The sequence below is a fragment of the Abrus precatorius genome, unplaced genomic scaffold (assembly GCF_003935025.1).
Source record: "Abrus precatorius isolate BTA unplaced genomic scaffold, Abrus_2018 Scaffold2, whole genome shotgun sequence".
Lineage (NCBI taxonomy): Eukaryota > Viridiplantae > Streptophyta > Magnoliopsida > Fabales > Fabaceae > Abrus > Abrus precatorius.
The window spans coordinates 37,298,106-37,308,072 of record NW_020874362.1 but is presented as its reverse complement, the minus strand read 5'-3'; the positions used below and the strand labels follow the sequence as shown (position 1 = coordinate 37,308,072).

The following is a 9,967-nucleotide window of genomic DNA, read 5'->3' as shown; positions in this document are numbered from 1 at the left end:
TCCCTTATCTCTCCAAAGGAAAAAAGAATGGTTTAATTCTTAATCCTAAAAACTAATTTTGTTACTTCCCAAATTTAATTAAACCTCTTCTCATTTCATGGAAAACAATAAACCTACTAGAAATTAAGATTCAACTACTCTTCAAATACAAAGATTATGACTTTGTTTAGTAAAATATGTTGTATGTGGAATTTATGTTAAATGACTTTTTATAATATATATTAATATAATATTAAAATTAGATATTACTTATTTTATTTATTTACTATCAATTAATTCTCTTGATATATATTTTAAACATGAAATATTTTAAGATATATATTTTTAAATATAAAATATATTTAAATAGAAGAAAAAATAAAATAAATGAAAAAAAAGAAAAGAAACTATTTTGAAGGTAAAAATGCTAAAAGGTAATAAGATTAACAGAAGTAAATAGAGTCTTAATTGTTTAAAGTATAAGTTACTTTTTTAAAAAATAACGGATAAAATTGATAATAAAAATATTAATAGTCAATTTTTAAAAGATAGATGTTTATTTAGATAACTTTAAAAAAATTAACCTTAAAATTTATAAATTTCTCAATTTTTAAAAATTTTTAAAACAGTTCTGAAAGTTAATAAACCACGAAAAAAGTTAGCTTTACCGACCAATATAATTATCCTACTCTATCCATTTAGTTACAAGAAAGACAATAAAAAATGATGCAGATGTAAATGGACGTTCTGCCGTGCACTAATTTTAGTTGGCGTGGATTGGTGCGCCACGAAATGATTTTTAATAATGAGTTTAGAGAGTTTAAACAAATTATAAAAGGTCGTAATTGTCTCTACCATTTAACCCATCAAGCAATTTTATTTAGAAATTAGTATGTTTAACAAAAGAAATCTTCAATTATTTCTCAAACCATAAGACCTTCTGTTAATTATTATAAATTATGCAGAAGTTGCATCTTCCAAATTTTTTATCCCGTTTGTTTTAAAGTGAAAAAGTTAATTTTTAAATAATTAAATATAATTAAAAATACACTTAAATTAATTTCAACCACGGATTTTAAATAATTACATATGTCACAGTGAGAAGAGATATTATGTATTTGCCAAGTGAAGACTTCATTAAAGCTAGTGAAAATTAGGAGGATTGTCATGATCTGATTTCGATCATTTTTTCACTGTAGCCGATGGAAAAGAGACTGAGAAAATGACCCCATAAACCATAAATATTAAATGAACACTCGGGAATTTCTTGCGAGGTGCGATCCACCGTGGCACACAATCACAAAAATTTATTTACAATTCGACCCACACAAGGATGAATACACATGAACTCTAATTCACAGCAGGTTATGATTACTAGAACTCTTTAAGATACAGAATTGTCAGATGGCTCCTTAAGCGACAAAACAAGCACGCACACCCAGAATGCCATGCATAAACAGAATAAAAGCTTTCAGGTATGCCAATTAGAAGACAACAAAAATTTTAACATTAATAAAAAGCATTACTAAAACAGAATTTATTTATAATGCAAAACAAGTACAAACGTGCTGAAATATACGTTTTGCAAGGTCAAAACTCAGAATTGTACCGGAAATACGTATTTAAGAAAGCCAATGCACTCAACCATCCTATGGCCAGATAGCATCTAAGCAATTGCAGGAAATTGAGATGAAAATAACAAGATGTGCATCTCCATTTGCATTAAAAGTGAGCATGCGCCATCTGCCATCCATTGAAAGAGGAGGTGGACTAAAAGATACAGAAGGTTAAGTAAAATCAATCTATGCTGTGTAAAATGCTCCTGAGTTATGATTAGAACTCCTACCCACATCAGGTTCAAACTCAATGTAGCAAAGATCCCCTTTTCCCCACGTGCTGTGGATAAATAATGTAGAAAAAGTAAAATCCAACTTTAACCTTTTGAGCTTGACAAGAACTTAAAATCATTGAAAGGAAGTTCATTTTGTTGAATGAGATGGTTCACGTATATCCTCCTCTAAATTAGAAAATAATAATCATAGCTAACTTTGTCCAATCTTTCTAAAAATCTGCTTGGATAAAGCATCAAATGAGCATTAATACATAATCCATCAGCTTTATCATTTGTGAAAGGCGTTTCCAATCTTCCAAAACCACTTAAATAAAGTATCCGATGACAGTCATCAGCACTCCATCATTGTAAAACAATGCAACATAACTGTCATCTTCATCAATTATAAAAGAATTTATCATACAGAGTGTGAAGGGAAGAACCAATATAACAGAGTACAATGATAAATGATTTAAATAAAGAAAAACTAGAAAATTCATCGATACTTCAAGAGAGAATACAAGTTACTAGATGGGTCATTTTAGCTTGACAGACAAAGTAGTGCATAACAGGCTAAGCTTTCTAAAAAACAATCTCAAATTGTAAAAGTGATACATATATGAAAACCTCAAGCTACTTTCGTCCTCGGCTAAGCCTCTGCAGTTGATAATTGATACTCCCCCAAGACTTTCTGTTCTTTTTACTCTGAAAAAACAAAATTGAAGAATTTTTTGCACTACTTAGTTCCCAAGTAATACGATATAAGCAACTGAAAAGGAAATTCTGAGAAGGTTAGAAGATGAAAAAAATGCCAAGTTTCATTAAACTGTGTCTATAAATTCTATGTTACCTGAGAATCCATACAGGCATTTAATACTTCCTTCTGCCGAGCACATGCATCACTATTGTTAGGGCCTGCAGCCATACAGTTGAGAAACAGTATCATTTCCTTCATGCAAGGTTTATGAAGAGAACCAAATCTCTTAGGGTTGATATGAAGCGCACCAGTTTTCCGCCCCATTATTCTACAACTTGACATCCAACCAGGAAAATCTCAGTGTTTTTAATTTACAGATAAATAAAATGTAATAAAAAAAAATTGAAAGGAAAGTAAAAAGCTTATATGTCAAGAAAAGATTTAAAAAAAGAATCAACACTAACAAAAGTCTTAATGCAATTGCTCATGTGATCACCAAAACATTCAGTAAACTCAAGGGCAAACAAATATTGTAATTTTAATTGAGGATGCTAAAAACTATGGCTACTTTTATTTTGTTCCCTTCTTAGTACATAACAACATCCGTTAAGCTGGAAATCACATTATCCATATTACATGAGGCCAAATTAAAAAAATCTTCTGTAGATCAATTCGATGTTCAGTTCAACTTGCCTTAAGCAAATAATCACTTTTTTACTCCCCCCAACTTTCTCTCTAACGCATAAATACGATATTGTCTAACATGTAACAAATTGCTGGCAATGCATCTCTAATCGAATATTAAAAATAAGAATGGACAAAGAATAAAATCATGAATGGATACAATTGGATGCAGGTTTAAGATTCGAAGCAGAATGATACGTAGTAAAGAAAAGTGTTGTAATAATAATTAGAGGAAATGGTTCAGTCCTTCAGCAAAAGGCAAAGCATGATTACGAAGAGAAGATAGAAAGAGAGAGATTACCGGAGAGAGGGGTGGAGAAGTCGAATCGAGAGAGAGAGCAGTGGCTGCAAATGCAAATGCAATGCGAAAACACACAAAGAGAAGGGCTGAGCTTGGCCCATTTCAATAACTTTGGGCTTTCAGCTCAATCAATTGGGTTTCTTCTAAGGCTTTAGCCCGGCCCACCTAAGCACAACACATTTAGAGAAAAAAAAGTTTAAAAAAAAATAAAAAAGTTTGTCTAAATAAAATAAGTATAGAATATTTTACCGAATTTACAACGGGCGTTTGTAGTCCAACGGTTAGGATAATTGCCTTCCAAGCAATAGACCCGGGTTCGACTCCCGGCAAACGCATATTACGGTTTATTAATTTTTATCATTTTGATTCTCAGCACATGCCACTTTTATTAACTTAGGATTCTCTTTTACGAAGAACAAGCCAATTATCAAATAGCACTTTTACATGTAAGAGCCAAAAAAGTAAATTGTATTTCGTGTATATGCATGCTAATTGAATAAAGATTATCGTTGAAACATGTAGTTTTTACTAAACAACCGCACCTTATCAGGTACATCACATCCCACTGGTAATATGACTTCATATTTCCTTCTAGGAAAAACAAGCCATTTACCATAAAAAAAACAAAAAAGAATATATTTCGTGTATATGCCAATTGAATAAAAAGCTTGCTATTGAAACCTTTTTTTCTCTAACCAATCATACATTTATGAGGTACAAGTAATAAAATCTGCTTTTTCCTTCCCTTGGCCTTGAAATAAAATCTACATTTTGTAAGCACATTTTTTCTGCCAAAAAATTGAAATAAAAGACCATATTTCCCAACCCATCATTCAGCCAATGTTGTGTGTTTGACAGCATCGATTGCAACAACTTCGGAAAGCATCCACCCAGCAAGCAGGATGAACAAGTTGACAGAAAGCATGTTCCCAATCTAAATGCTTGCACCAAAGCTAACGATATACTCATGTCATTTACCAAGGATCATAATCCACCTAGAGGGGATTCATGTGCATGATCATCCACCAGCCAAAGGCCATAGTCCCGAAACCGCTTTATTTTTTTCTCAAACCCAACAATATAGTTATTATGAATTATAACATGCATTCCTTTAGTTTCTTTAACCCATGTCTTGTTCTTGAAATATAACCCCCCTGTAGGGAATGCTGCCTGTGGAAGCAGGTATAAATCCACCTGCGATGGAAAAAGTAATCATGAAAAGAAAAACATATATGATATATCTGCACTTTTTATATATCAGACATAGAACCGTTGAAGCAGAACATTTGAGGACCAGGATGACAAAGATTAGAAGTGCTGCACTTTTATCATTTGATTCATAAAAGGATTTTATGCTTTTATTCAAAATGAATGCAGCAAAATCCCTCCCCACATACGCAACAAATTTTTTTCTGATGGATATTGTTTTTCACTTTCAAAAACAAGAGATTCATTTTATTAAGATAAAGTATGAAAGACAATTTTCCGTTTGCTTCTTTTCTTTTAACAGGGGATTCACAATAAACAAACAGAATGAGATATAAAACTTAAAAAATACTATAATATGCCCAGTAAACCAAAGAACAATCAACACTAAACAAACAGACAATTCTCATCCTGCTAGGTGGGTTGAGCACATTAATCATTCAACACCACTGGGCTCTAGCCAGAAACCAATTTTTAGTAAAACCATCAAGAGAATTACTTTAATTATTATTTTTACTGTAATCAACCCAAAAGAATCCAACAAATAAAAAAAAATCTCTGCATTTGTATAGGGCTAAGGCTGCATCCATCTATCCCTTCACCACCCCACATCGGAAGGGGGTCCATGCCTTGTTGGGCCACATTATTTTAGCTTTAGATCTAGCGAATTTTAAACTATTATCATGACTAGAAAAAATAAGCAATGCTTGGATAAGCAATGAAGTATAGACCTGACACCAGTTAAACTGTCAACTTATGAGGATAGAATTTCGACTGAAGTCTTCTATAATAGGATGCACTTTGCTACTTTATCAGAATTCAGGAACAAAATATCCTAAATTCCTAATTTTCCTTAAGCTTATAATCACGAGTTACACTACTTTATCAGAAACAAAAAGCCCTTAGACCATCAAAATGCTCTAAAATAAGGTCTTAAAATAAATAAGTTCGCCCCATATGTTTACTGTAAGAATGTTATATAGACCGGAAGGAAGTAAAAATATGGAACAAACCTCTTTAGCAATCTTCATCAAACCCCAGTTAAAAGCAGGTTGATCATTAGATTTCTTAGTTTTTGACCATGGTTGAAGCTGAAGTTCCTCAATCCACTTTTTCAAAACTAGCTTTGCTCCATCGGTAGGGTGGAGGAAAATCATGCAACTACATATGTAAGGACGGCCCTTTTTTCCTGGCGGTGGTAAATCATGAGAATGGTTCAATGGTTTGATCTGGTCTCACAAAGATATTAAAAACAAAGTCAACAATACTAGAACAAAATGGAATCACACTAAAACTGTAGCAGATATTCAGACAGAAAATTAAAAAGAACCAGAGACTAATTTACTAGAATCTTGCTGATGCAACTAAGGATAAATCGGCATATCGCTGAGTGGATCCCAAAGGAATCCCCTTTGACATTATTTGAATACATTTATAATTATTCTTTAATCTTTAATAGACAAAAAAGTCATAAAAGAACTGGACAAGGAAGAGATTTATATCATTGAATTTCTAAATGTCCACTTCAAGTAGGGTTGTGGATATTGTGATGTTTCCTCTGCATAATTGATTCATAGATTCACAAAATGGGAGTTAATCAGTATACTACAGACGACTGATAACAATGTTTGGATTCCAATTATTAACAACAACAAACACGATCTCTCTGTCTCTGCTTTAGCCATAAGTCAATGTAGATGAAGGAGAATAAAGCAAGATCAACCCTGAGTCTTAGGTTAAAATTTTCTTTTAACATAGAATATAGAATTACTGATGATACATGAATAATAAGCAAAACCAATTTGGCATTTTAAGTGTATTGTGGATGAAATATCTAGTGAAAATAAAAATAGCACTTCAGAACGATAGCACCAATGTTCCAATTGACAATGTTGACACAAATAAGCTTGCACCATATGTCATCAAATTGAAAATTCCGAAACCATAAAACCCCAGCATATTTTATTTTTTTTTTAAAAAGGTTTCCAATATAAATTATACATATTACACACATAGTTAAAGCATATCATAGGCAATAAGTTTCCAGCATTGATGTAGCTCAGAGCTATTACAATATAACAATTGACAAAGTACAGAAGGAGAAGAAAAAATTGAGATACTCACTGCAGTCATATCATCAGTAAAGTACACATCATGGTTCCCTTGAAGATAAGGAAATGGATCGGCTAACCAAACCATATCAACATCATTGTACATCACACTATATCCAAGCTCCAAAATCTTCAGCAGATGGCTCGGCCTCCTGGCTGTAAAGTTGAAGAAACCCTAGACAGTGAAATAAACAAACATGGATTCTAAAACTCAGCATCATAAGTGGAAAGAAATTAAGAAATGGATCCAATAATTAACACCACAGCTTACATGAGCACGAAAAGTACCAGCACCTTAATAATGAAAGGACACTATTAAGCCATAAAATATAATTAATATAATCAAATTCTTACAATTGGTTAAGCAGATTATATTTAGGATGTGTTTACAAGAGCTTAAGATGAGCTTGTCATAAGCTCTTTTCAACTTATTTCATTAAGCTTCTTCGTATAACTTATTAAAATAAGCTCTCTCTTTTTTCAACTTATGCCAGTATGTTTTATGGTCAAATTTATAGTATAAACTTTTTATGAAATAAGAGTTTATTGAATAAACACTTAACTAGGCTGCTATCGTTAGACACTCTTAGTTTTAGTTAAAATTCCTTAATTTTGACAAAACAAAGGGTCTTGCTAACCAATACCCTAAGGGTATTATTTGAAGAATCAACAAATAGTAAATTTTTAAAAAAACTGTATTATTTGAAATGCATTAACAATGACAGGAGTAAGTATCTTTTTGTGCTTTTGAAAAAATGTACTTTTAATTCATTAACCCAATGTTATGGTTAGCATTTTTCAAACATAAAAATGACATAAATTAAAGTGATTAACAAACCTGAGAACCAAATTTATGGGCAGTTTCAGCATCAAGCACGGGAGGGATGAGCACAGCATGGCCAGGCCAAAGGTGATTGACCTTGTGGAGTGAAGGGTAGTCCTCAGCGATGACAAGAACCATGTCTTGGCGCTTCTGCATTGTAATGCTAATCAACCAGTTGTTGAGGAAGGGCAAGTAAGGTTGGCTCACAATACAAACAATCACAGACCCATTTTTGGCCACAAAAGAGAGTGCTTCTTCCAAAGTGTAGTGATCCCATTTGGACATAACAGGTTTTGAAGTAAAGGAGAAGACTTGGGGCATGCCCAGCCACGGGCATAGCACACCCACCACAATCACCAGAGATAAGAGGGCAAGGAGGGTGGTGGGACCCAAAATTGAAATGGGTTTCTTTGAATTTGTTGAAGGAGGTGAAGCGGGGAATGGATTCGAAAACGGGTTGTGGAGACTTCTTTGGTGTAGAAACGATGACATTTCTTAGATTGGAAATGGATGCAAAGATGAAAAGATTCCAACTTTGATGTAATAATGGGATTTTCTTGTGAATGAGAATGACGGGTTCCCTATTTCAGATCAGATCAGCTAAATCAACACCTGGGTCGGTTTCTAGCATATAACTGTTACCAACTTTAATGTTGTAATTTTTACTCTAGTGTTTTTAAAATAACAAAAAAAGTTACCTAATAAGTAAATAGGTTGGCATATAACTGCTTTTATTCAATTAAAATTTACGAGCGAAGACTCTAAAAAGCATAGTTATATTGAAAAGTCAAAATAAAACTTTAGCATCCTTGATAATCTTAAGTAACCCCACCAAAATTAACCCAATACTCAATGAGATATTTATATATTAATAGAACTTTAAAAAACTATTATTATTATTTAATATCTATTACTTCAAAAAAATATTAATAATATGTTATTTTTAACATGTTAAAAATTATAAAAAAATAATAAAATCATATAAATTACACTTTTTTAATACTTCTTTCTCGTATTTTTGCTGTTTTTAATAAACTTAATCAATAACTAATAATATATTTTAAAAAAGTACATTATTAGTTAGCATTTCTCATTACTTTAATAATACTTGTCATTGTTATTTTATATTTTAATAATAATTAATTTTGTATACATTAAATATAATACAATGTGGAATAATATTTTATTTTTTTAATTGAGAAACTTAAATTTATTTTTTTATATCATAAAGTTAAGGATTACTTACAAATCTAAAAAATTAAAAAAAAAAGAAGTAAAAAATAACTAAATCAACGATATATTAGCCACATAATTAGATATATCTATATGTGTTGGCTTAAATTAAAGAACTCCAATTTTAAATATGTCTTAGTTTCAATTCTAAATTTTTTGTGTATAAAACAAATAACGTTTCTATAGCTCAACGAATGAATGAAAATAACAGAAATTAGTTTAAGTAATAAGTGATTCGATATCGCTTAAGTAACATCTCGAGTTTGAGTCTTTGTGTATGTAAAAGATTTTCAGCAATAGACTCACCTACTATATCTAAATGGTCATAATTTTTGTATATACAAAAAATTTCTAGCAGTAGACGTTATAAAAAAATTAAAATAAAATTCATATTTTTTTTTCAATTTTTTGCAATTTTTTTTCTATTAATGAAATAATTCCTTTTATATTCACACAAACTCATCCAATAAATAAAATTACATTATTAACTTAGTAGAATGATAAAGAATTTTGAATGATTTTTTTTTATTCGTCTATGTAGATTAAATAAGCTATCTTTTGGTTAATAGATTAATTTTTTATACTTTATTTTTATTTTTTAAATCCTTTTATGAGTTATAAAAATAACATTTTATGACATTATTTTTATTCTTTTTTTATATATTTTCTTTTATTTTTTCTATTTTTTATTTAGCGAATAAACTCACCAAAATAGTAAGTTAAATCAAATTAACATTTTCTCTTACTCATTATAAAGTGAGGCAAGTTGAATTAACTCACCTTTCAACATAACCCGTATCGCACAACTTTTAAATATACAACTTATAAAGGCACTTATATATATATTAACTCTTAATATTTATTTTAAGATATTTAAAATTAATGAAAATATGTTTTATTAAATATAATAAATAATTTCTCTTTCAATAAAATGATACTTTATACAATTATATGAAATTAATCTTAAAAATTATGTTGATGTTTAAATTAGTGAAATGTTTACAAGGTCCACTGTCCAACTTGCAAATAAAGTTCAAAACTTACTTCTAATATTATAGGTGTTTTTTAATGTTGTTCTATAACTAAGATTTAAATTTCACCT

At 30.6% G+C, this 9,967-nt stretch overlaps 2 protein-coding genes and 1 non-coding gene across 3 annotated transcripts; 1 reads left to right on the top strand and 2 right to left on the bottom strand.

Annotated features, from left to right (window-relative positions):
• Nucleotides 1-2,280: 2,280 nt before the first annotated feature.
• Nucleotides 2,281-3,529, bottom strand: LOC113859112. Its single transcript, XM_027491927.1, has 3 exons — nt 3,493-3,529; nt 2,661-2,841; nt 2,281-2,515 (listed from the first exon to the last, which is right to left on the bottom strand). Exons 2-3 carry the CDS (start codon nt 2,829-2,831, stop codon nt 2,444-2,446), a joined length of 243 nt encoding a protein of 80 aa, XP_027347728.1. The 5' UTR covers nt 2,832-2,841; nt 3,493-3,529; the 3' UTR covers nt 2,281-2,443.
• Nucleotides 3,530-3,755: 226 nt separating this feature from the next.
• On the top strand, nt 3,756-3,827 carry TRNAG-UCC. The gene has a single exon. It is a non-coding gene; the product is annotated as a tRNA-Gly (tRNA).
• Nucleotides 3,828-4,000: 173 nt separating this feature from the next.
• On the bottom strand, nt 4,001-8,260 carry LOC113858621 (UDP-D-xylose:L-fucose alpha-1,3-D-xylosyltransferase MGP4-like). Its single transcript, XM_027491333.1, has 4 exons — nt 7,648-8,260; nt 6,823-6,984; nt 5,712-5,927; nt 4,001-4,686 (listed from the first exon to the last, which is right to left on the bottom strand). The coding sequence occupies exons 1-4, from the start codon at nt 8,122-8,124 to the stop codon at nt 4,477-4,479; spliced, it is 1,065 nt and encodes a 354-aa protein (XP_027347134.1). The 5' UTR covers nt 8,125-8,260; the 3' UTR covers nt 4,001-4,476.
• Nucleotides 8,261-9,967: the final 1,707 nt, after the last annotated feature.

Coding starts and splice junctions, on each gene's coding strand:
- LOC113859112 (XM_027491927.1), bottom strand. CDS start 2,831: ATGGGGCGGAAAACTGGTGCGCTTCATATCAACCCTAAGAGATTTGGT. Junction 2,516..2,660: donor ATGCCTGTATGGATTCTCAG/GTAACATAGAAT, acceptor TTGTTTTTTCAG/AGTAAAAAGAACAGAAAGTC.
- LOC113858621 (XM_027491333.1), bottom strand. CDS start 8,124: ATGTCATCGTTTCTACACCAAAGAAGTCTCCACAACCCGTTTTCGAAT. Junction 5,928..6,822: donor TTACTGATGATATGACTGCA/GTGAGTATCTCA, acceptor TTGTGAGACCAG/ATCAAACCATTGAACCATTC. Junction 4,687..5,711: donor TGATGAAGATTGCTAAAGAG/GTTTGTTCCATA, acceptor TTTCCATCGCAG/GTGGATTTATACCTGCTTCC.